Genomic DNA, 26903 nt, shown 5'->3' on the forward strand with positions numbered 1-26903 from the left:
AACAGTGCAGTTTCATTTTAATTTAAAAAATTGTATTTGAACAGAGATGTACCATCTCTGCACAAGAAACATGAATGAAGTACAGAAACTTCAAGTTGAAAAAGACATTAGGATCATTTAGCACAACCTTCTTATTAAAGAAATGAGTAGACAGATGCAGAGAGACTCTGTACTTTCCCCATACAAATGAGAAATAGTCACTGGTTGTTTTTCCAGCTAGACCTCAGGCTTCAGAGCCTAGAGCATGAAGCTTGACATCAGACAGAGCTGGGCTCCAATTTGAGCTTCTAGGCTTCTCTAAGCCTCAGTTTCTTCACAGGCACAGTAGGTAGTAGTGATGGGTTCACAAATGGATACACATGTCAAAACTGACCAAATTGTTTCACTTTAAAAATCAATTATACCTTAATAAAGTTAAAGTTTTTTAAAAATCTGATTTTCAGTTAAAAATGGCAACTTGACCTTGGCATGTACCTTCTTTCTCTCCAAAGAGCCCACTAATACGCGAGTAAAAGGTTACACAAACCGTATAAACTCATAATGTTAATGAGTAAATGGAGGAGAGACATCAGATGAAAATTTTCAACAAATTTCTGGAAGACAAAAAATAGATGGTGGGGTGATAATTGATAAAGGAGGACTGAATAAGCTGAAAGCTACGGGAGGCTTCTTAAACACTTTCAAGTTTGAGCACACATACAGAACACGGTAGTATTTGTATGGTGTACTGGGGCAAACAGTGGTGGCTTGCCATACCTCTGAGAGGCTGAGGGGAAATCAATGACGCAGCACGCCAGTAACTGATTCACAGCAAAACTCTGGTCTAGGAAATAGCTGGAGGGAGATTACAGGAGAAACCTATCAACCTACAAAAACAGAAACCAGTTTAAGAAGCAAAGTATTTATTTGGGATCAAAGAATTGCAATTCAGGGAGCCCAGATTCAGGTTGAAACCCAAAGTGTGTCCCGATATAGGAGAGGGGCTCAGGGCTTTTCTGGGAAAAAGGGAGGAAGATGAAGTGAGTTGTTTTAAAGAAGAAGAGTTCATTGGTGCTAGATGAGGTGAGGCTAGGCTTGTACTTCATAGATTGGCTTGAGATTCAGTCATCAGGCAAAAGGCTACACTTGTACTTCATTGATTGGTTAGCAATTCAGTCATCAGCAAAGTCCAATTTCACCAGTTCTTACAGACAGGATATTCTCATCCTTACTGACTTCTTGGAATGTTGGTGGATTGGCCCAGTTTGGAAGATAAAGAAAACAAGACGTACAAGGCAATGTCCACTCATGTCATCTTCCGCAACCTATCTTGCAGAATCACAGAGAGGTTAAGGACCCAGAAATCCAAAGCTCTAGGGGGAGCAAAACTGAGACAGAGAACTAAAATCAAGGGGATTATCCCACCTCTTCTTCAACCATTGTATGTAGAAGAAATCATAGTTTCTTCTGTAAATAAATTAAATGGACCTGAAGAAAGAGCCAACTACCTTCTAGGAGCCAACACAGAGTTGTATCACTAGCCTGGGTGTTAAAAACCTATTTCAACTTTCACAGCCCCTGTTGTAGCAGGAACAGCGGGAGCACACAAATCAACAGCAGCAGAGAAATGAAGCTACCAAGCAACACCACTGTCAGCAGGAAAACTCCAACAGCCAGGAAGCAAGGTTACTCAGTGCCCCGTGGGGAAAAGAGCAAGGACTTGAGGGAGGAGCTTAAAATGTTAGGGCTCTGAGGGGCCAGCCCGTGGCGTAGCGGTTAAGTGCGCACGCTCTACTGCTGGCGCCCCGGGGTTCGGACCCCGGGCGCGCACTGACGCACCGCTTGCCAGGCCATGCTGTGGTGGCGTCCCACATGAAGTGGAGGAAGATGGGCACGGATGTTAGCTCAGGGCCAGTCTTCCTTAGCAAAAAGAGGAGGATTGGCACGGATGTTAGCCCAGGGCTGATCTTCCTCACACACACACAAAAAATCCTAGGGCTTTGACTGAGTAATGACTCAGACTCAAGAACTGCTGCAGTGGTCCACAAGACTGATGGAGCCATGGAAGAGGTCAATTCTAAAACTAAGTTTTCATAAGTTCATTATAGATTGCCTTAACAATACATGCATGGGGCAGATTCTCAAAGCTCATGGGAGGAAGTTTTGACATAACAATAATAATAGCAACCACCATTTATTGGCATCATGTGTCATACACTGGGCGAAGTATTTCAAACATATTTATCTTATTTAATATCATGGAAAATGCATTAGACACAAGTAAAAAAAACCTGAGTTCAAATGGCAATACCGCTATATGCTAGCCATCTGGCCTTAGAAACATCACCTAACCCCTTGGCATCTCCTCATATTAAGGTAGGAAGAGTAACACCTAGCTCAAAGGGTTGCAGTAGGGATTAAGGTAGATGTGAAAAATTGAGCAGTCTTTCCAGTGTTTGTAAAAAGTGAGTAAGATCCCCATCTAGTGGTGATCTGTCCTAACTGGGCATGGGGGTCCCCACGTTATGGACCACATCCAAGTCTAACGGATGTGTCATTGCTAAATTCTACAATAGATTCCATGTAATGTCATACTTAACAAGATATTTAAAAATATTTCTATGTTAAAGTATTAAAAAGAAATTTAAGTGTTTAAATGATTTCATTCACCTAACACGCCTGACAGTGTCCTGAGTACTGGAAGTCTGTCCCCAGAGACAGTGAAATGAACAGATGTCAGGAGGGTGCTAAGTGCTCTGACAGTGGTATGCCCAGGATGCTAGAGGAGCCTGGAGGAAGGCCACCTAACCCAGAATGGAGGAGTCATCACTAAACACCAATACGACCCGGCACCATAGTAGAGGATTTTATCCTCACAGGAGCCCCAAAGGCAGGTCATATTAACCCATTTTACATAAAAGAAAACCAATCAATGGAGAAGCTTTGTGACACGTCCATGGCCACAAGGCTAAGCAGTTGTAAAGTGGAATTTGAATCCAGTTCCTCCTGGCTTCAAATGAAACCTTTTTCCTCTACGGCATGCTGGGAAATTAATTTATGTGGAAAAACACCCTTCTCCAAAAAAGTACAATGAGAGTGTTAATAGTAGTAATATACTGTCTCTCTTCTATGAAGATGATACTATTGATTAAACTTTTTTACAGTAACGGAAATGAGTTTAATCTTATCCATCCAAACAGTAGGCTTTTTTTTTTAAATGAGTGAGGTGTCCATTGTCATACCATTAAATAGCACAAAATGCCCTTCCCTTCCCTCTCCTTTGCCTGTTTCCTACTCCTGCCTTTATATAAGCGAGCAAGGCCCTCAATCAATAGGGGTGCTAGTAATGTTACACACACACACACACACACACACACACCTCCCCACACAACTCCACATTATTAATGAATGAAACAGAAGGAAAACATTCTATTCTCTTACTAAAAATATGCCCATTCAAGGAAAATATATTGTTTTTTCCAGTTTGGTGACTCATAAGGGAAAAGGTTAGGTCAGCCAAAAACAGAGAAAGTGGAACACCGAGGGAAAAATCTTGCTTTATAAGACGAATCTATTCCAGAAAATTTAAATTCCAGTTTTACTTGGATCTATGAATTGCTTTACTTACGATTTCATTAAAAGTTTTCATTCTATATAATTAGAAATCTCATCAGATAAAAAATCTGTCCATCATGCATATGATGTTCGAATAATGGACTTAGTAATTTATATTCTCAGAGGCATGACATTCAATACTTTCTAAAATTAGTTCTTTCTACTAGACCAAAAATAGAGAAAATAAAAGAGAAAGGGATAGAAACATCTGAGAGAAATGATGGTAAAAATTAACTTGATGAAATTACCATAATATGAAATATTATTATGTCTTTTAATTTTTACAAATAGCTAATACATTCCAATGGGGATATATATATATATATATATATATATATATATACACACACACGGGGGTATTTATATACATCCTATCCACCTCCACAGCACTTTCACACATTTAGGTATCTATTGTTTTAGTTTCTTGTGAATCCTTTTAGTTCCTTTATGCATACATAACAATATGAATACAATACATAAACAAATAGGAATAAATATTCTAATTCCATGACATGTTTTGACACAGAAAGTAGCTACAATCAGGCACAAAGCATCCAGCTGTTCAGGTTGTGCACTGCACAATCCTCAAGCGTATGGGTCATATGACTCTGATGTGCACAGGTCTCTTTTGCTCTTTTATTAACCAAGTTTCCCTGGCTATTTTTGGTTGTTTATTTTTAAACATTAACTTAAAAATCTCCTTATCTTGTTACAAAACAAAACAAAATAATGCTAATTGTTGGGGAATCATGTTAAATTTACAAATTAATTGAGGAAGTATTAGGGTCTATCTTTATGATGTTGACTCTTCCTATCCATGAACTTGGGATGTCTTTCAATTTGTTCAAGTCTTATTTCATGACCTTTTGTAGTGTTTTAAAGTTGTCTTCATATGGGTCTTGCAGATTTCTTATTTAGTTAATTCCTAGGTGTTTTTATCTTTTTTTGTTGTTAATTTAATGTCTTTTAAAATATCTACTATTTTGTATACAACAAAAACTGTTTTTGGAAAGCCTTAAGAGTAGTACCTTCCAGAAAATAATTTCCCTCCCATCCCAAATTCTACCATACAATTAAATGTCTTTATTTTAAAATGTTACTAATAAACCAGTTGAAGGAAAAACTGGCACAATTCATATATTAGATTTTAGTTGAAAATTGTGCAACTGCAATATGTTTATACCCAAGTGTGTCTTATTTAACACTTCAACACATACACACGTATACATCTCTCATAGACAACAATTAGAAGACTTACTGAGCTAGCATTGCAAAGATTAAAATAATACAACTGGAATAGATTTATAAGAGCTTTATAAGCAATAGCCTGATTCCTACCCTCCCTTGCCAAAGTTCTTTATTTACTTTAAAATACTTAATAAGCTGTATGGTCAAGGAACTCTAATTTCTTTTAGTTGTTAATCTAAAGTGAAAATATAACCAGAAGGACAGGGAAGAAGGACAAAGTGTGATAACAGTGAAGGAGAGATTTGTTAGTTTAATACCAAGCCCAAACAGTCCAATAATAATAATAATAGTAGTAGTAGTAGTAGTAGTAAAAAGCTCATCAGAAAGGCGCTTTGTCAGAAGCTGTTGGCCTCATATCCATCTAGACATCTTTGAAGATCCATCAGATTATCTTGATCAACTGATTGGGGATCTTTAGTTCATTATTGAGTGTGGGGCTAATGCTTATATTATCAGAGAGGGAACAAAAGAAAAGAAAGGAGCTCAAGGAGGCTCTTTCTTAGGAGAGAGCACTCACTGTCGGCCTTTCCAAGTGCATAAAGGAGAGATCCAATTGTTTTTTCCGGTTCACACACTACATAAGGTGGCAAGGTTCCAGATAGAGCAATAAGGACATTTAGGGCACTCCTTGATTTTATGTTCAAATAGGAAGCTATCTAAGAAAGTAAGTTTGGCTTACAGCACTTGTAAAATATCCCCCCCAAATTTAGCACATTTAATAAATAATTATGAACAATAAGAAAAAGAGGATTAACAGGCTGGCCCTGTAGCTCAGTGGTTAAGTTCGGAGCACTCCGCTTTGGCAGCCTGGGTTCGTTCCTGGGCGCGGACCTACACCGCTCGGTGGCAGCCATGCAGCGGGGTGACCCACATACAAAACAGAGGAAGATTGGCCACAGACGTTAGCTCAGGGCGATTCTTCCTCAACAAAAAAAAAAAAAAGAAAGAAAAAGAGGATTAGAAAATTAAGAGGGCAAAAACATTTTAACAAGGTTATTTGGGGAGAGAGGATATAAGTAATGATGGAAAATCCAAATCAGGATTTGTCTAAAAAAGGCAGGACACTAGGCAAGAGTACATAAAAATCCAACAAGCACATAAAAATATTTGTTAGTTCATGAATACCATCACAGAATAGTTAATAATGACAAAACATCAGAAACCACCTAAATATGTAAAAACTGACAACTGGTTAAATACTTTATAGTATAACCACAGACAATAATACTACACAGTCATCAAAAACAATCATGTAGACCCATTCCTTCAAATTTGTTGATTTGGAAATTAGTCCCCAATATCTTACTAGGTAAAAAATAATAGCAGGGTAAAAATGGAATGCACAAAATAATTTCATATTTAAAAATTACATATATGGATAAATATACAGTAAAATATAAACAATAATAACTGACAGAATTACTGTTACTTTTTACTTGATGTTATTTGTTATTTTCTTCTTTAAATTATTCTTTATTTTTTTAATGATTCACAGTGAGAATATATACTTTGATATACTGTTTTGATAATGAAGGAAAAATACTAAAAAGTTATCAGGTTTGAGTGTCCCTTCTTGGCATCTAGTATTTAAAATTAGCTCCTTCAGGCCGGCCCCATGGCGTAGTGGTTAAGTGCACACGCTCTGCTGCTGGCGGCCCAGTTTCGGATCCCGGGCGCGCACCGACGCACCCCTTGTCAGGCCATGCTGTGGCGGTGTCCCATATAAAGTGGAGGAAGATGGGCACAGATGTTAGCCCAGGGCTGGTCTTCCTCACAAAACAAATAAAACAAACAAAAAAAATTAGCTCCTTCTAATTATGTCTCCTTGAACATCATTCTCCCTTTCTCTCATTCTCTTCTTTTATCTCCATTTGCTAAGGTATCAGCACATTTTGCAAGTTGAAAGAGAAAACAACATAGACCTGGTGTTTACTAAAGAAAACTGGCTATACCCTTTAAATAATTTCTTATGACTAGTCCTTTGTAAGCAAACTGACAAGCAGTAAAAATAAATAAAATACACTTTTTTCTTGCTATAATTTAAAAAGAAATAAGACTCAGAGCAAAGAAACTCACAGTACAAACACTATTTAATGTTAGTTTCACCTGCAATTAACCATCTACAGTCTGTTTTAAAACAGAAACATTTTGGAATATTCCGTGCCACTGGTCTTATATTTGGAAGTGCATTGCATCGGGAAGAGCACTGGTCTAGAAGTTAAAATACCTGAGTTTGAGTTCCATTTCTGCTGCCCAGTGGCCACGTGACTTTGAGCATCCACTTAACTACTCTGCTCCCCAATTTCTTCATATGTAGAATGACAAGATCATTCATAAAATGACCTTTAAAGGTTCTTTTCTGGCTCCACAAATTGAAAATTCTATTCCAGGTTAAACTAAACTACAAGTCCCCCAATGTTTTTTGAGGGGAGGATTTTCTTTTTAAAATGTGCGTACACCTCTACCATGAGTCGGGTCTGTGAATGGGATAGGGTAGTCTGCAGTCAGGTCATTTGGAAGGAACTGGAGAGGAGGAAAACAAGCACTTATGTAGTGAAATTTTACATTAACGTCATTTCAAGAGAGGATGAGGGCATGATGGTGCTGGCTGCCCAATAAATAATTTGTCTGGATTCTGTGACTAACAAGTTGGAAATGCCTACTATTTATAGATTCACTGAAGCCAATAATAAAACTGTAAATATTTCTTGTTGAAAGTTAGACCTATAGATTCAGCATTATACTTGAAGAGACAAAAAAACACAGCGTTTAGAAACTGTGGCAACACACTGTACACCTTACCACACAGAGATTCTTCGAGATCTCATTAGCTATTTATATAATCCTAGGGTTACATAATCAGGAATGACTCCCTTCCCTGAGCTAGACTTTACTTGATCTTTTTAAAATGATAGTTTTAGGAAATCAAGATATAAAAGATCAGTCAAAGGGTTATTTTACTATCTCCTTTATTCTGTACCCAAAGGCAACATTCCCTCTGCTAGAGAATCTTTTTCTTTCAAGAAGCTAAGAAGTTCAGGAATGCTGCTCATTTGTCTTACGGGTGGACATAGCATAGCATCTGCCTGTAACACACAGCCCAGCCCCGTGGGAAACACCAGACGACTGCTTCAAAGAAGGAGTCCTAGGCTTCTCAAAACATGAGATCTTCACGGAGCAACAGCTCACTGCTCTCGGAGTTTGGATTTTTGCCTGATTTTATTTCATATAATCCACCTATTCTCAGGAAACCTGAATTTGCCTTTTGCCTTGTTTGTCTCTTACCCTTCATCTCCTGAGGCTGGGCTCTCTGCTTCTGAATTTTCCCTGGTTTTCTGCCCCATGTAAAAAAAATTATTAAGAATTTCAAGACATTGCAGAGCATTAAACCAAGTGCAGTGCAGGGCCCGTCTAAGCAAGGGGCCCTTTAAGAGCAGGGCCTTGTGCGACTGCACAGGTCACACACACACCAATGAAGCTGGCCCTGATCTTGATAAATGTGACTTGAAAAAATAAATGCCTTCTACTGATGAATGATCTCTATTTTCATTTCACCTTATCTGTCAGTTATATAATCTTATTCAAGATCTTTTAAATGGAGTAGCCCCACAAACACGTGGCTTAAAGGAAGCCGCCAAGAAAAAATAAAGTAGGATATCAAGACTTACAGAGGCAACTTCATGCCATTATTGTGCACTAATTGGAAAAGAGTGATTATTCAGCCTATTCTTAAGCAAACGACAATTCATTTGTTCTTACTATTTATTCAAATGCATTACTCTTCCTCTTTTAGGTACAAGGAAAGTATGGTAATAAATAGCTACCAAGTAAACGGTTGTTAGTACTGTTGGAATAATTCTTAGGTATTTCACATTGCCAAATGCCATCCAAGAAATACAGCTCAGCGACGAACATATTAAGATTTAAGTTACAATTTTCTTAATTTATATTATGCATTAAAAACGTAATTACAAACCAAATTTTAAAAATAACATATCTCTATAATCCTTAAGTTTCAGAAAGCCTGTAAACCAATAATCAGATAAGAAAACATTGTGTGACTATCAAAATCTTTTCTTTTCTTTTCCATTTTTATCTTCCTTTTTCCACCTTCACTCATTTTGCTCACCCTCCACACCCCAAAATAGTTTATGAAAAATAACAACCTATTTTACCTACTATGTAAAATTGGACACGATCAGAGCTAACTAGAAACGGTTCACAAGGTTTAATTATTTACTGCTAAAGAATGATATTACAAATTAAAGGTGCCGAGTCTGAAATGGCAGTCCAGCCCCTGATATTTTAAGTTTGTAATCAAATCTCTCCCTGCAGAACAGGGTTTACTAGCCTTGCCCTGAGGTGCTCTCATTCCATTCACGGTAGAACCCATTATTTAGCATTAGTTATCATAATGATTAGTGCAGTATCACAAGCACACTGAGACTCAAAAAACTGCAGCCAACACTTTATTACTATCAAGATTACTGCACCTTGGAAAGGAATAGTTTCATGTGCAATTACAAAACAAAATAAAATAACAGAGTCCAAGACAAAGGCACTAGGTCTGACGTATTTACACTGCTACCTGTTGCTACATGGAAGGGTTGGTTGGAGGGAACGTATTGTTGGTTTCAGTGACATTAACATTTGCATGGAGTTTGAGTCTATACTGTAATAAATTTAAAGTAACACAGGTCTTGTCCTGAAAGAGCTGACAGTCTAGTATAAGAACTAAGGTAGATACAGAAAAAAAGATTTTCAAACATTCTCATAAAACAATATGAATAAATTGAAGAATCATAGAATCTTGCAAGTTCCGTGCTAGAGTAGAAAAGAGTCAGAAGATACTTGGATTTTATTGGCTTTGCAATTTTCTCGCCCTGTGACCACAAGTTAATCAATTACTCACTCAAGGTGACCAGCATCACTCACCTGGACTACTGCAATCACCTCCTAACTGTTCTACTTCCATTTTTTCCTCCCTCCCTTTAATCCATCCTCCACAACATAACCAGTATCCTTTTTAAAAATGTGAAACAGATCATATCACTTGTATGCTTCAAACTCTTCAATAGCTTCCTATTACTTTTAGAATAAAACCCAAACCCTTGGACGTGGCCTAAAAGGCTCTGTATTGTCTGGTCCCTGTATACCTGCTCTGACCTCATTTCCTACCACTTTCCTCCCTGCTCACTGTGCTAGGAACACACAGGCCTTTTTGTTATTCAGTGGTATCTAGCTCTTTCTTGCCTCTGGGCCTTTGCATGGCTTGGAATTGTCATTGTGTAGGTAGCTCCTTATCATCATTCAGGACTAGCGTCAAATGTCACATCTTCAGAAAGACTTGACTTCACTACCTCCCTCATCATCATTTTAGATCACGATATCCTATTCCATTGTCTTCATTGTACTGATGGTTATCTGAAATTTCCTTATTTATGTATCTGTCACATGATTATCTCCAGAGTCCAGCAGTGGAAAATACACGCCATAACAGAAGTGATCTTTGACTTTCTCTGTGCTGTAGCCCCAGTAGGTTGAACAGGGTCTAGCACATAGTAAGAGTGCAATAAATAAAATAAATGTTGAATGACTTAAAGTCATTTAACTTCTCAGGCCTTCACTTTCCTCATTCATAAAATGGGGATAATTATACCTGTTCTGGTCATTAGAAATAAAGCCTAACGTTTACTAAATTTTTACTATGCCTCAGGCACTGTGTAAATGAGAAGATGCATATTCTTTACATGCATCTTTTCATTTACTATTATGATTCTCCTTTTACAAAGAAGGCCACCAAATCTTAGATCAAATAACGGGGCTAAGGACACAAGGCCAAAACGAGGACCCAGGTATGCACCTAACCTCAGAATCTGAGCCCTTAACCACTACTTCCTAGAAAAATGCTTCCTTCCGTTACAGCAAAATCGGCTTCGCCGTCCGTCCCACTCAGGTGCTAGTCTGTCCCGTGGGACAACGGAAGAAAGCTATTACATCCCCCACGCGCCTCTTTCCCAAGATGAACATCCCCATTTCTTTCAATCCTTCCTTAAATGACCCTCATATCCTGGTCACTCTCCTCTAAACAAACTTCAGTTTGACAACGTCTCCCCCGCTACAGAAGCGGTGATGTTCACTGGGCAAGTAGTTAAGCGGCATCAGAGCAGAGGAAGCCGATTCCCAGGGGCTGAGAAAATGCAGATGTGCGAGTGCTCCAACGGGCTGTGGTTAACACAGGAAGGCTTCCCGGGAGAGGCGATCCCTGAGCCCAGGTCCAGGGCAGCAAAGAGCAGGTCGGCGGCCAGAGGACCCCGAGTCAAGGGGCCGTGGGAGAGCGGCCGCTGGGGGCCGCCAGGTCGAGACAAAGGTTGGGGGAGTTTAGGAAGATTAGGGACACAAGCCCAAGCGATGATGCGCTTGCACGCGGAGGAGCGTAAGGCGTTTTCCTACACGTTAAGTTAGTCAGGTACTGGAGGAAAGCAAAGCGGGATGAACGGTCACACAGCAAAACGCGAACTTACCCGCAACCTGGCAACCCGGCCGCCGTAGCGCGACTACAAACACGGCGGCTTGAGGAGCCTGGTAGCCAAGGCAGCGGCAGTCTCCATCAGATATCGCGAGATAGAGCAGGCCTCGCGAGATCTGACCTCTCGTCCCTGACAGGCGGGCGGTCTTTCCGGGCGGTATGGGAGGGTTTTGGTGTCCGGGCTGGAGGCGCGTCGTTTTATGTGGCTGGCGCTGCGGCCACCCTGGCTCCTCGACTAGGGTTGTGGAGCGGGCAGAGCCGCGTCTCAGGCCGGGGAGGAGTGGGACAGGAGGTGCTGAGAGGGGGCTGAGGCGGCTCGGGACATGGAAGCGCCCGAGCCCGGCCGGGCAGCTGGCCGTGCAGCCACCGCGGCGGCCGAAGAGCACGAACCCCTTCACGCGCGCGCAGGAGGAGGACTGGCGCCGGCGGAACAAGACCGTCCTCACGTACGTGGCCGCGGCCGCCGTCGGCATGCTGGGGGCCTCCTACGCCGCCGTGCCCCTCTATCGGCTCTATTGCCAGGTAGGGGCCGGCGCTGTCCTCGGGGCGGTGTCGTGTTGGAAGGGCTGGCCGAGAGTACCTACCGCAGAGGAAGTAGACTCAGAAAAGTGACTTGCCCAAGGTCACCGGGGAAGTTAGTGGCAAAGCTCCAAGGAGAACCCAAGCCCCTATAGTGATCGTGCTTATGCCAACCACACTGCGGAGTGAAATTCCCTGATCTCTGAGCCACACCTCGCCAAAATCCACCATACCCTCCTGGTCACACACGTGGCCGCCTTTAAAATATACTTTATTTTAATGCATTCATTCTATGGATCACGTAAGGTTTATGTGCGAAGGCTAACCCTGGAAATGGGAGTGTGCGTGTTACTTGTGCTTAAACTGGGAGTAGCCTTTTGTCTATACAAACAGGCCTGAATTAGGCCTTCGAGGCCCACCCCACTCCCCCACCTCCGCTGTTAATATATAGTTGTCGTGTGCTTACCCTGGGCTCCGTTTTAGATCCGAAATTAGTGTAGTCGTTCTCAAAGTGTGATCCCCGGGCATCAACATCGCCTGGGAACTTCAGTGCAAATTCTTGGGCCCAACTCCAGAGCTACTGAATCAGAAAACTCTGGGGGCAGGGCCCAGCAATCTGTATTTTAGTAAGTCCTCTAGCTGATTTTGATACAGACTAATGTCTTTGAACCACTGGTAAAGGCAAACTTCACCTATTTCATATATATTCTCCTTAGTTCTTAAGTAGTAGTTTGCTGCTTTGGCTGGGCATTAGGATCACTAGTGGAGCTTAAATAAACGTGCCAGGGCTCCCCCAGCCCAGAGATTCTGATTAGGAGTCTGCGTAGGGGCCAGGAATTTGTTTAAAAAACATTCCACAAGTGAGAGCTACACATTGGGTTCCTTCAGTAAGTGTTTGAGAGTGGTTCTCAAACTTTGTCGTACATGGGAATTACCTGGAGAGCTTTTAAAAAGCGAGATACCCAGGTCACATCCCTAACCAATGAAATCCATGTCTTGGAGTGGGAGTCAGGCATTAGTACTATTTTAAAGATTCCTCAAGTGATTCCAGTGTGCAGCAAAATTCAGGAATCAGTGGTTAACTGCTCTTTCCTGCCACTATCGTTAATACCTGGTTTACTTCCGCTGTCCTTAGGGAGATTAACTTGCCTTTATTTTCCATGATGACTGAAGCAGCAGAAGTCAAAAGGACTTTTCAGTCTCCTAATATCAGCGTTTATGTGGGAAAGTGCAATAACTTGATTTCTGGAGGATGAGTGGAGAATGTGAATTAGTTTTCATCAGAGGCCAGCCTGGACCAAGCATGAATCCCAAAACTACCAGTTGGTTAAATCATAAGCAGAACTGAATCCAAGGCGGCCAAGTACAGATCTCTGCAAACCACGGAGGGAGGAGGGTGATTGATTTTATTTTTCAGGGAATGTTTAGCAGTGTCTGAAGACATTTTTGGTTGTCACGACCTGGGAGGTGAGAGGGGAGGGTGCTACCCGTGTCTAATGGGTAGAGGCTAGGGATGCTGCTAAACATCCAGCACTGCACAGGACAGACACCCCACCCCAAAACAACAAAGAATTATCCAACCCCAAATGTGATTAGTGCCAACGTTGAGAATCCCTGACCCAAACTGAAGTCAATGACAATATTTTGTGCACGTGTATGCAAGCTCAGGGCAACAAATTAAAAACAATTGTATTTTGCAATCTAAACCTAAATCACAGTTGGATGTTAGTGACATTTCCAAAAGAGCATCTCTTTCACTTTTGGAATCACAGAACTTTGGAGCCAAAAGTCAGAGATTATATAAACCACTTTATATAGTGACTTCATTTTATGAGTATGGAAAGTGTAGCCCAAGGAAAGTAAGATTTATTTAGTTCTTGGAGCTATTTAGTGGCAGAACTAGACTAGAGCCCAGGACATATTTTCTTTTCAGTGCCCTTTTCTGTTCTTTGTTTAATTTCTCTAATCATCAAACTTTACAAATTTGAAGACTTTATATTCAAAGACTGTCGGAAAGAATGCATTAAGGAATCTTCATTGAAGTGACTAAAATTCTTCAGGAAAAGGAGTTATACTTAAAACTTAGGCATTGTAGCCCTCTTGCGCAGAAGTATATACTTAGCCATTAAACAAGGATAAAGAAAGGCTTGTCCTCTGATGCATCTTTTAGGGTTATAATGGAGTTCGATAGTGTTGCATAGCAGCTGAGTGAGGCTAGTTGACTTGTGTAACAAGCCGAAGATAGTAATACTATATTTTGCTGGGAGTCTTCCCCTAGCCTCAAATTTGGTATTTTTTTCCTAGTATAGTAACACATTAATTGTCCGAAGACCAGAATTCTGGCAACCTCAAGCATCAGAAGAATGATGACCCTGGAAGTAAGGATTTTTTTTTTTATGCGTCTCTGATAGAGAAATAACTAATGGCAGTGGAGATAGGCAAGAAATGTCAGATATAGATTATCCTGATGCATTATGATTAGTTGATTCCATGGCCAAAGGGATCAGGTTCTCTGATTAATTGATGATATCTGTAAAAGCTGTACTATACAAAAAATACAGAAAAAAATTTACACATTTACCATCATGGGGAAAATACTTATGCTGCTTGAGAAAAGCAGACTACAGAAGTGAAGCTACAAACTAATCTGTGCTATAAAAGTTATGATATGGGAAAAGACCATATAGGAATGTGGAAAATGGAATTATTTAAATTTATTGAAATGACAGGATTGTGGGTAGATTTTTTCTATTAATAGTTGATAGGAAATACTAGCAATAAAGGGAAGTATCTGAGCTGTATTATCACTGGAGAGCCCACTCTCTTCCAAATGACTCATTTTTTACCATATGAGATAACGAAGTGATTATTGAAAAAATATGACTTTAACAAATATAGGCCCTTGATACCCCAAAAGTGGGCAAACCATTGATACATTCATAGGGAATAGTCAGTGATAGTATATAAACTTGGCTTCTGCTGGATTATTTTAAGTTGTTTTTAAAACTTTGTTTTTATCCATTAAATAGATCATCAGCACCTAAAAGTATTGTTTAACATATTATACTTTAATATCTTGTTCTAGACTACTGGACTGGGAGGATCAGCAGTAGCAGGTCATGGGTCAGACCAGATTGAAAACATGGTGCCTGTTAAGGATCGCATCATCAAAGTCACCTTCAATGCAGATGTGCACGCAAGCCTCCAGTGGAACTTTAGACCTCAGCAAACAGAAATATATGTAAGTGATTAAAGCCGTTATTACAAGATTCCTTTTGTCAATGTAAAAATTCCTTTATTTCATCACTTAAAACTGTTTAATGATTTAGGAAACACTCATCTAAACTTAATTTCAAAATACTGACTCCATTACTGTAATTTTTATTCCCACCGACTACTTTTTGACAGTGCCCTACACCTAATGTAATGGAATATACTTGAAGTTTCATGGTACTATAGTAACAGTCAGTTTGGAACAAGGGAACATGTCTGTTTTTATTAGAATCATATTAAGAGTTCACGAAGAAGTTCTCTGGTCACTAATCTTGAGAGTAGGAGTAGCTGTCATGCTATGTAATTGACTTTTCCTCAGGAATAAATGATGTAGGAAAAATGTTGAAAATCATTGGTTATAATGAAAAGTAGTTTACTGATTTACATCAAAAGTATCCCAGTCCCTTAAAAGAAAAATTTGAGGACCTTTGAAGTAATCATACTAAACAGGTTATACTTCAGAAACACTACCTGTTAAAGTTTTCTTAAAATCTTGACTAACTGGAATCCTAGAGGATTTAACTGAAATTCTCTCATGAACTGAGGAATAGTCAGAAAAGCTTAATCATAACTCTTATTGGAAAACTCTTAAAAATATTAGTCCTTCCCCAGGTTGGTAAACATGACTGAATCTCTTTATTGATTTAGGATTTTATAGCTTATGATTTTGAATATTAGTTCCAATCACATAGTAGTATACAAGGTACTAGTGGCTGAATTGGTACAAATGGCAGTGCATGCTTTGGAAATTGATGTTTTTTTTAAGCCTTGCAATTTATTTTATCTGTTATTCTCTTGAAAAAAAGTATCGGTGCTTTTTGGTTAAATAAAAGTTCATTCAGAGTTTTACTCTGGTTATAAGTTTAATTTACTCTGGTTGTAAGCTAAGTTTAATGTTGGTAACCTTTTAAAAAGAATCTTGAGTCAATCATATGATGATATTCAGGGATAAGTATTAAGAAGTTAGGCTTGGGCTGTGATAGGCTTGGCTTGTCCTTGAACACATTCTAAATAATTTGTGGATTATTGCTCGAAGACTTCAGATATACAAAAGGACAATCTATAACAAAGTATGAATAATAGAGCACTGGTTCTTCACTGACATGCAAGTAAAATCTGAAAATCAGATGTTCATGGGTAGTATTCACTACTTTGCTGACCCTTAACATGAGATTAGGTACTATGGTCTGATGGATAGGAAGAATAATATGACTCATACAGTAGGGAAAGGAGGTGTGTGAGATTTAAAGTATTGATAATGTATATTTTCCTTAAAACAGGTGGTGCCAGGAGAGACTGCACTGGCCTTTTATAAAGCTAAGAATCCTACTGACAAACCAGTAATCGGCATTTCCACATACAATGTTGTACCATTTGAAGCTGGGCAGTATTTCAATAAAATACAGGTACGATAAATGCAAACTTGATAGAATCTGATAAAAGTATATAAAATTTAGTACTAAATTTACTGCAGTGTTTTAGTAGATACTAATTTCTTAAAATTTATTTCTTCTAAACTTCAAACTGTTTTTTTCTTTTGCTTTTGCTTATGACAGCTGTGCAGAGGTTGAGAGCCAAATCATAAGGATATCTGCTTTTAAGATTAGAAGAATTAATTTGTTGATTCAGTCCTTAAAGCAAAACTCAATCTGAGATGAAAAGATGCTGCTATCCTGTCACAGAACTTAAAGATTATATTTAACACTTGGCTTATTAAAGCCATATTAGTTTCTATTATAGATAATAGAATGGAAATATTAATAAACAAATACCTTTCTATAACTTCTAGTGCTTCTGTTTTGAAGAACAAAGGCTTAATCCACAAGAGGAAGTAGATATGCCAGTGTTTTTCTACATTGATCCTGAATTTGCTGAAGATCCAAGAATGGTGAATGTTGATCTCATCACTCTTTCTTATACTTTTTTTGAAGCAAAGGAGGGATACAAGTTGCCGCTTCCAGGCTATAACTGAAGTCAGCAACTACGTCCTGCTTCAAATTTGTGATTTTTGAAAAATCATGTATGTTATCTTCTCAGAGGAGAAATATTCTACAATAATGTGAAGCCTTCTATTTTAAATATTATGTACTGATGGTTCTTTTTTTCCCAACTAATTTATCCTACTTAAAATTGAGAGACTAGATTCAGCTTTCTAGCATAAGAAATCTACAAGCCTATTTAGAATGTATGACTGTTCAAAACCATACTTAGAGTTTGTTAAGTAGTATTAAAAGAAACTGCTTTGTTTCTTAAATAGGTAGGCATGGACTTGATGGTTCAGCTAATTCACCAGTCCCCTTCCAAATTATTAGCACTTCATACTTGTAGCAATGAATTTTTTTTTTAATGCCTAGGGTTATTTATTTTAGACTCTAGGTCAGAACTTCTGACCGTTTTCATTATTTCTAAAATAGTTGGTTACTATTTTAAAAGCTCAAAATGGAAGAGGAATCGCTAAGTCCTACCAGCTTGCCCAAAGGTTACATTCTGATTTCAAATTTGACTGTATTTTTCCTTTAAGATCTAGGGCTATTTTACATTCAGAGTACTGAATAATTACTTTGAAGTTTTGGTATCATGAAATTGAAATAAAGTGCATAAGTGTATCTACTAGGCTTCTAGCATTTCTTACGATAGTTCCAAGTCCCTAAATGTTAAAATGTTAAGTGTGGGATTGTGAAGATTTACTGACATCAGTTCTTCTCTGAATAAACTCTGTAAAAAAGATGTATTAAATTGTTTTAATAGTAATTTGTCATTGTAATTTATGACATAAACGAATGCACAATTTATTATGTTTTCCAGTAGTCTTTGTTCTAAATAGAAATATTAAATTGCAGTAAAAAGGAAAAAAACAATTACTATTATAAAGAATCATATTTAAAGGCAATCCGACGTGGAGTCCAATGACTTCTTCAGAGTACCTGAAAAATAATTAAACTACAATCATCAAGGCTTTTATAATTCATAATTCTAAACGAGTATTATTTATAAAGAAGTGCAAATTGACTTTTACATTCAACTTTAGTTAAATGAAGGCACTCAGGATTCTTCCTGAATAATATAGTTTCGCACATTTCATGCTTAACATCTATTCAGAATTATTTTGTAATCTTCATCTCCTCTTATCACAGCTGTGCGATGATTTCTAATGTAGGAAGGTCTGTGAAACATAAGATGCTACAGTTAACATGGTTGGCCTCAGTACAACGAATTTTTCTTCTGCTGAAGTTTTAAGTGAATATATGTTACAACCAAGTTCTTTTGAGATAAAGCTTGAACTGCTGTCAGGAACCATAAATGTTACTCTGGAACGGTTACTCTTCTTTTTAAACTTCATTATTACAGAGGAGAAATGTTCCGCCATGGTTTTGATGTGTTGTTAGGTCTTGTCTTCTGGGCCTCAAAGGTGGCCAGGGGCTATCTTTTAGAGAACTGGCACCCTTAACGCAGCCAGTGAGCTGGTCATTCACTTTCACCTAGAATAAAAAGATAGTCAACCATCTCCATCCTTTCCTTCTCTTTCCCCATTCCTTGATAACTCGAGTCTAGTAGAGAAAAGGTGGGAATGTACTACTACCGTTGGGGAGGATGTGAGGGGAATAAATAAGGTTAATAGGTTACTAGTGGTCGTGCATTCATTCATAAATAGAATGGGATGACTAGTACAGCAAATAGAATCCAGACCTATCTGCACTAAGAGTGAATGGTTTCTACCAATCCCAGTTAACAGGTATTAGCTGCCCATAAAAGACAAATGTCTGATTCCAGTGCTAAGAAGGTTTTATTGATCATCTATTTTTATTAGCATTAATATTTCTATACCATAAACCAACTTCTGCATTCATAAGATTATTTTTAGCTAACAAGGTCACAATGTATTTCATTAGTGAACAATAGTTCATTACACTTTGAGTGATTCAGAGGGATTTGTATAATATTTCACTCAAAGTGTCAGAGATTCAGATGGCTCTTACAAAATATAAATACCAAATACAGAAAGTGATAATTACACTGAAATCATGTAGAATGTTAAGTTGTGTAAATTGAAGTCTTTACCTCAACAATCACTATGACTTTGAGCTTCTTTTTGGTGATGAACATCAATTTCTTCATAAATAGCTCTGAAACAAATAAGTCATGGCAAAAGGGTTATATATCTGTTTCAAAGTACTATTTTGGCTTTTAATTGCCAACACCTTAACTAAAAATCTGGTGCTGTTTTAGGTGTTCAGGCTATCTCAGTGAATAAAAACAAAGGTCTCTGCCCTGAAGCTTACATGATAGCGTTCTTAGATCATAACGTTGTAATTCCCATGCATCTTATAGAGCCAATTCATTTTACTTGTGATTTAATGAAAAATGGCTCAAATTTGGACAATTTGCTTTCTGCTATAAAAAAAAAGCAAAAATTGTTCAGCTTTTCCTGGCTTCAAAACATTTAAAAAAAAATTAATATTCCAGCTTATTTAACCTATGTTGTTATAGTCCAAACTCCTGAGCCACCTTTAACTTATGACTGTTATCTTTGTACCTTGTATATAGTAATTTTTCTATGACATCTTTCAGTTCTTTATATGTGTCTTACATGTGTGTGTAGCTAGAAAATATCTATACCTACAAACGACATTCATACACAATATAGTAAAACATGGCTCAGGAAAACTCGAAAAATTGCAGTACCCTAAGCCATGATCACCAACTTGATAGTCCAGAAATTTTAATATGTTTCTCCAGTAAGTTTTGTCTCATTTTCCACAAAACTGTTTCAACCTCCTTTACTCTCCTCAAGTCTCTGATCCCCCTCCTCTCACTCTCAGTCAGAAACCTCACTTAATAAATTAAATGCCTTGACAGCGAGACTTCCTCATCTTCCCATCAACAAATCTTCAAGTCTATTTTCATCTGCACCATCATCTACTTCTGTGATACTATCAATCCCTGGCTTCTCAAACACTTCACTTAGTATCCGCCTTCTGGAACTGAACCTTCAACCTCTCCCTCTCTACTAGTTCCTACCCTTTAGCATTCACAGATGCTCCAGCATCTCTCATTTTATAAAACAATACCATCCTTAATCCCATGTCTCCTTAGAGAAATCCTCTCAGTAATCTTCTAGCTGCCAAACCACTTTCCATCATCCCTTCATGTTTAAGTTTCTAGTGTCATCTGCACTTACTGTCTCTGCTTCATCTCTTACAAGTAAACACACTGACATTTGGCTTCTGTCCCCATCAATCTACCAAAATGACTGTTACTAAAATCACCAATGATTTCCTGTTATTTAATCCATTAAATAACTTAGACCCCGGTGGTCGAATGGTTAAGATTCAATGGTATTAACAACAAAAAATCCGTTATCTAGTTTTCAGTCCTCCTCATGTCCTCTCAGCAATGTTCATCACAGTTGTGCATTCCCTTCTTTTTGTTTCCAAATTGCAATTTCTGTATCTGGTAATAGGTTCCCTGTTGCTCTCTTTGCTTTTGACTTTGGCTTTTCCATTTCCTTGAATGTGCCAAAACTCTTTCTCCTCAGAGTCTTGGTATACTTTGTTCCCTGGGCCTACAACGCTGATTCCTAAACTTCTTACTTGACTAACACTTGCAGGTCTCAATTTTAATGTTACTTCCTCTAACCCTCATTTAACTTGGATCTTCCTGTTATACACTGTCAAGTCACCATATTATTTCATACCATTAACACAAATACATGTAATTTAATTTCTGTCTCCACACTAGATTTAACCTCCCTGAGGACAGGGAGCATGTCTCTTGTTCAACATGATAGATTAGGTACCCAGTCATTGTCCCTGGCACATAGTCAATGTTCAATGCATTTGTCAAATGAATGAATTGTGTGTATGTATATATCTTCATAAATATTGTACTTTATGTCCTGCTAGAGCAGAAGTTCTTAATCTTGGGTTCATGGACAACCAGTGACGTGAAAATCCCAGAACTTTTCTGCAAGATTTTGCGCTTTTCTTCAGAGAGAAGTTCCCTGGATTTCATGCGACATTCAAAGAAATTGAGACACCCTACCCCCAGAAAGTAAGAACCACAATGGTAGACAATTCCAAAGCTTCACTTCTCCAGGTTCCTAGTATCTCTCTCATCTTTAATATCTATTGCATTGCCATATCTACTTACAACCTCCTCCTAATTAACTGCAATATAATAATAAACTTTTCCACTTCCTATTTGGATGCAAAAACTGATTTAAAAAAATTCAGTTTCAGGGCTGGCCCAGTGGCATAGTGGTTAGGTTCACGCACTCTGCTTTAGCAGCCTGGGGTTCATGGATTTGGATCCTGGGCACAGACCTACACACCACTCATCAAGCCATGCTGTGGCAGCGTCCCACATACAAAAATAGAGGAAGACTGGCACAGATGTTAGCTCAGGGACAATCTTCCTCAAGCAAAAAAATAAATAAATAAAAATTTAGTTTCCAGACAGCATACCTAGTTTAACCGATTTCTAATTCCTTAAACCTTTAGTATATTCAGCAATACAGCCATGCATTGCTTAACAAGGATATGTTCTGAAAATGCATTGTTAGGCAATTTTGTCATTGTGCAAACATCATCTAGTGTACTTAGACAAACCTAGATGGTATAGTCTACTACACACCTAGACTATATGGATCTAATCTTAGGGGACCACTGTCATATATGTGGTGCACTCTTGACTGAAATATCATTATGTAGCACATGACTGTACCTGATCAAGCAGAATGACTTAGGGAAATTTCAGAATCCTAAGTTAGGAAAAAAAATTTAATGAACTCCTAAGTCTATTAAGATTTATTCATAAGGTATTCCACAATGGATCACTACATTGAGGGCTTAAACCAGGGGTCAAAACCTCAAATGCCTACATACGCCAGGCAGATCAAATGAATGGACGCAGGGGGCCAGGTGCAGGCTGGTGGACCGCAGAGCATGCCTCATCTTATGGAAGCAGCCACTACTGAGCCCCAGCATGTTGCTAGCATGTAAAAATGCAGGCCTGCTGTTGCCGTGGTATCCAAAAGAATCTAGAGGTCTAGATATTTTTGAAATATCCCAGTTTTTAACTGTTGGCAATTAATTTTTAGATGTATATTTTAAATACCACATAGGTCAAACAAAACACGGCTGCACACAAGATACAGCCTGCAGGCTGCCAGTTTCTGAACAATGATTTCCATAAACTTGCTTTAATCTTTTTTAACAATTTTGGGGGTAACCTTCAGTCAATCAGGGCATATTAAAGCTCTAAGGAGCCTACCATCCCATAAATATATATACACTTGACCAATATGAACTCTTAAAATAATGGTGATTTCAGGATTTCAAGTTAAAAAGTAATTTTTACACAAATGCTTTATTAACCTATTTTAAGCACATTGTCGTCATATGTAGTGAAGATTAAAAACAAGTTCTTATACAAGTTTTTTTGGGATTAGTAGTCAAAGAATGGCTAAAATAGCCCATCGATGTGGTGTCACTTATGTCACCTATCAGTGACTAGTGCCCTTCTCAAGCTGGAAAGAGCCTGATTTTCTGCCAAGGCATCTATGAGGAATCCATTAATGCACACGATGGTTCTGGTTATTTCTTAGTGTGCAACCCCAGAATTTTTATTTTTCAGTCACAAGGCCGAGAACAATAAGACCATTAAGAGCAATAACCTCCATAAAACCTCCTAAGTCATTTTTAATAAGGCCATCAATTTCTGCCAAGACCTAAACAAAGTTAAACAAATAATCAAGCCATGTTAGCTTGGCTACCAAAGGGAATCAAGACAAAAAATAAATTAATCATTTTGTAAATGACTTACTCTGTAGCGACAGCAGGAGCTAAGGGATCAAACTCCATTACCTCGTAGTAATTGTGTGGCTGGAGATCATTCTTTGTCACTGCTTTAGGCAAAAAAAAAAAAAAAAAAAAAAAAAAAGACCTGTAAACACACATTGTGCTTTTCGAGGAGATATGCACGGTTAATAGTCTCTATGATTTAGATTTCAAACATAACATTCTCACAAACACTGACAACCAGAAACAAATATACTGGCGTTCCAATGCTACTCCCAAGTGCAACAAATCTATCACAAAAAGATTTCCAAACTTCAGCTAAAGTTTCATTTAGCTTAGTGATCAAAATACAATCTTCAGTGCAACACAAGCATTTTTACAATCTCCTAATGTCGGTCATAATGGTATCTGAACTGAATTTACTTCATGTAGCTTAAAAATGCAAATGAACTCTAATTTTTCTCCTCTCTATATTTTCAATTATCAGTAAATCTTTGGCCGACTCATATATTCTCACAAGTTTCCTTATTTGATACAAATAATAAGGTCTCAAGTACCTGGGTGATTGCTGGGCAAGGATGGCAGTGTCTGGTTTGATGGCGTTGCTGGAATGGTCTGTAGGCTAACCGGCTGTAGTAATACTGAATTTGAATGTTCCGGAAGCTGAAGAAAGTATAGTACATGTTCAAATAAACGTTCTACATTAAGCTTTTCTTTTTCTATTATTTAGATTCCTAGGCTTCCAAGTGGCACTATTCCAAGAACCATCTATTCTCAACTGGGCAAGAATTAGTAATTATTAACTATTACTTTAGTTTTTTTAGGTAATAACTACTTATACAATTTACTGCTTTTCTGTCTGATTTCATTCCCATTGCACTTCATTTCTCATATAAAATGTACAATTAAAAAAAAAAGTGTTGCTTTAAAAAAGAGCAGCAGAAAGGTACAGCTCAGTCCAGATTCTGTTGTTCCACATTGAATATAAAATCTTAGCTTCAAACAGGACAAAAAACAATCTTAACTACAGAGAGGCAGAAGGTGATGATATCAAATTAGGACTGATAAGGATTAAAGTCTTAATTGGAAATCTCTCTTCTTGTAATTTTCCTCATTCATTTCACAAACATGTCCTGGGTACCTATTAGATGCCGGGTACTATAAATAAAGCAATAAATGAAACAGGCCAAATCCCTGCCCTCATGGAGCAGACAATCAACAAATGTGAACACATGTCAGATGGCAAGTGCTCTAAGAAAAAAGCAAGGTAACAGGGAGAGACAGGGTAGGCAGAGTAGGTGGGGTGGGATGTTGCTTTGATCATAGAGGTCAGGGAAGCCTCACCACTGGGACAATGAGCAGCGCCCTGACTGAAGTGGGCCCTCTAATTATCTGAGGGGACACAAGGTCAGATGCTCTGAAGCAAGGGAGGCCAGTGTGGCTGAAGCAGACTGCACCAAAGGAGAGAGGCGAGAGGTGAGGTTGGAGAAGTAATGGGAGGGGTCAGATCCGCATTTCACACTTTTACTGAGTAAAATGGAGTGAGCAAGAAAATCATAGACGCGTTTAGAGCAAATGAGGAATGTAATACGACTTTACTTTTTAAAAAAGATTGCACTGGGGGGCTGGCCCTGTGGCTTAGCGGTTGGGTGCGCGCGCTCCGCTACTGGCAGTCCGGGTCTTCCGGGCGCGCACCGACGCACCGCTTGTCCGGCCATGCTAAGGTGGCGTCCCACATACAGCAACTAGAAGGATGTGCAACTATGACATACAACTATCTACTGGGGTTTTGGGGAGAAAAAGGGAAAAAAGAGGAGGATTGGCAATAGATGTTAGCTCAGGGCTGGTCTTTCTCAGCAAAGAGAGGAGGATTGGCATGGACATCAGCTCAGGGCTGATCTTCCTCACAAAAAAAAAAAAAAAAGATTGCACTGGTTTCTGTTTTGAGAATAGATTGTAAGGTGGGAAGTAGAGGTGAAGAGGGAAGTGAAGGCTGCAGAAGGGCAACCCTTAGGAGGCCACTGCAATATCCCTCTGATGGTGGCTTGGATGGGATGTAGAAGTGGAGGTGTGAGAAGTGGCTGGATAACGGATATATCTTGAAGGTAAAAAGTTAGAGATCAAGCACTATTTTCTAAGGCTTTTGATCTCAGCCACTGAAATAGTGGAGTGGTCATTTACTGAGGCTGGGAAGACTGTGGGAAGAGCAGGTCGGGAGCCGGGGCTGGGATGAAATCGAGAGGACATGTGTGTTAAGTGGAAGGTGGATACGTGAGTTCTGTGTTTCGGGGAGGGGTATGGACTAGAGATACCAACTTGTAAGTTGTCAGAATTTGAATGGTATGTCAAGGTACAAGACCAAAAGACCACAGAGGAATGAATATGGATAGAGAAGTATAAAGTCTGAGCCCTGAGATCTCCAACATTGAAAGGCCACAAGAGGAGGAGGGACCAGGAAAGGAGATGGAGAAGTGGAAGCGAGGCGAGAGAAGCACAAAAAAGAGGGGTTTCTGAAACTTCACGTGCAAAAAGGAGGAAGTGATTGATTTGTCACTTGCTGCTGAAAAATCAGGTAAGATGAGGACTGAGCATTGCAAGACTAGATTTAGGCAATCGCTAATGTCCTCGACGAGAGCTATGCCAGTAAAGTGGTACAGATGAGAGCCTGTCTGAAGTCTGTCCAAGAGGAGGAAAGGAAAGAAATTGGAGACAGCAAATATAAACAACTCTAAAGGAATTTTGATCCTACACCATCTTTCTAACAGAAGTAAGACTCAATCCGTCTATGTCAAAAGGTTGGAAGACAAGGAAAAGTCCTAACAAGGCCTGTGTCAATACATTATACACACAAAGAAACGTTGAGCAGAACATGAGCATCAATAACCATGAGTTCCTTTGTGCCGTGATAATCTGCTGACTAAGTGCACTGCCAGGGACGAGTTTCACTACTTACATTCTCATATTCATGACTTGAGGAGAGGTTTTGGCTGGTCCTTTGAGCAAACCTAGGATAGTGTGATAACACAGCATGATTACCCTATAGTGAGTACACAAATGCAAAAAGTAAGATGACTTTCTTGGTCTAAAAACAAAACTTAAAATGTACCTTCAGGCTGCATAAAAATATGAATTTTATATAACAATTGCCATCTGGTTTCAGTGCCCCCCCCAGGTCATGATGCCCAAATACCAAAGAGAGTAAAGACAAAGCACTGTGCCTTGGCAGTGGTAGCCCTGAGACCCGGGAGTGTGCGTAGTATACTAGCAAAAACGGAGCCTTCAGTCTTGCCATCAGAGTAGCTACCAACCCATCATTTCCTGAAGGATGAGAGGGAACGCAGAGTAGAGCTTAAGAAGGAGGTGTGGAGCGTTCTGGTTCTGGGTAAGACGGAGTAAACACACTTTGCCCTGTCTCTCCTACTGAATGCAATAATAAAATCTGGACAGAATGCACTGGGCAAATATTTGAGGACAGAAAAGTAAATAGTTACAGGCTGACTGGGAAAAAAGACCAGACCACTGAATCATTGGTGAACTTACCATTTTTTTGCCCCCCTGATATTCTCTAACCTGAATGCAATGCAGCCTAAAACCCAAAAGTGGGCAGTGAGGACAGACAGAGCTCCAAGAGAAGGCCTCTTGTTCTCACTCAAGGAGCAGGAAAGGGAAATTCTAATGCTCAGAGAGAGTGTGGAAATCCCTCACCCCTTTTTTTCCTCTTCTCTCTGTTCTCTCACACCCCAAACCCTTGGCAATCCCAAGGCAGCTGCAGTGACAGCAGAGGCAACAGGGACCTGTAGGGACTTAAAACTCTGAGAGAGGGGAACCTTCCTCTCCAACAGGTGGAACTGAGATCCTAAGAGGATGGAGCAAACTTTCATTGTTTCTTTTGTCTTTTCTGTCCTGCCTGATGCAAGCAGTTGAGGAAATGCATGGCATAG

The 26903-nt window shown here is 39.1% G+C and overlaps 3 protein-coding genes across 14 annotated transcripts in view; 1 reads left to right on the top strand and 2 right to left on the bottom strand.

Moving 5' to 3' along the window:
- The window catches only part of STXBP4 (syntaxin binding protein 4), a 162105-nt gene extending 150661 nt beyond the window's left edge, over window positions 1-11444 (bottom strand). For 4 of the 7 annotated variants that reach the window (XR_009222705.1, XM_058560621.1, XM_058560626.1 and 1 more), the window contains exons 1-2: window positions 11367-11432; window positions 757-866 (exon numbers count right to left, since the gene is read on the bottom strand). The gene's annotated coding sequence lies outside the window, so the exon portion shown is untranslated. Of the gene's footprint in view, window positions 1-474; window positions 495-526; window positions 600-756; window positions 867-11366 lie in introns of those variants that run through there. The other 3 variants (XM_058560622.1, XM_058560623.1, XM_058560625.1) reach the window with 3 other exon arrangements.
- Window positions 11445-11514: 70 nt separating this feature from the next.
- On the top strand, window positions 11515-17769 carry LOC131417334 (cytochrome c oxidase assembly protein COX11, mitochondrial). Of its 2 annotated transcripts, none has more exons than XM_058560634.1 (4): window positions 11515-11893; window positions 14976-15131; window positions 16444-16569; window positions 16953-17769. In XM_058560634.1, exons 1-4 carry the CDS (start codon window positions 11531-11533, stop codon window positions 17133-17135), a joined length of 828 nt encoding a protein of 275 aa, XP_058416617.1. In that variant the 5' UTR covers window positions 11515-11530; the 3' UTR covers window positions 17136-17769. The 2 variants fall into 2 exon arrangements, with proteins under 2 accessions (XP_058416617.1, XP_058416618.1); XM_058560635.1 differs by lacking the exon at window positions 16953-17769 and adding an exon at window positions 16720-16946.
- Window positions 17770-17892: 123 nt separating this feature from the next.
- TOM1L1 (target of myb1 like 1 membrane trafficking protein) overlaps window positions 17893-26903 on the bottom strand; it is a 59397-nt gene continuing 50386 nt past the window's right edge. For 2 of the 5 annotated variants that reach the window (XM_058560629.1, XM_058560633.1), the window contains 5 exons: window positions 25916-25967; window positions 23520-23625; window positions 22988-23069; window positions 19223-19287; window positions 17893-18642 (listed from right to left, as the gene is read on the bottom strand). In XM_058560629.1, the coding sequence (XP_058416612.1) occupies window positions 19224-19287; window positions 22988-23069; window positions 23520-23625; window positions 25916-25967 (304 nt within the window). In that variant the 3' untranslated portion in view covers window positions 17893-18642; window position 19223. Of the gene's footprint in view, window positions 18643-19222; window positions 19288-22987; window positions 23070-23519; window positions 23626-25915; window positions 26000-26903 lie in introns of those variants that run through there. The other 3 variants (XM_058560630.1, XM_058560631.1, XM_058560632.1) reach the window with 3 other exon arrangements.

This window comes from Diceros bicornis, chromosome 18, assembly GCF_020826845.1.
Source record: "Diceros bicornis minor isolate mBicDic1 chromosome 18, mDicBic1.mat.cur, whole genome shotgun sequence".
Lineage (NCBI taxonomy): Eukaryota > Metazoa > Chordata > Mammalia > Perissodactyla > Rhinocerotidae > Diceros > Diceros bicornis.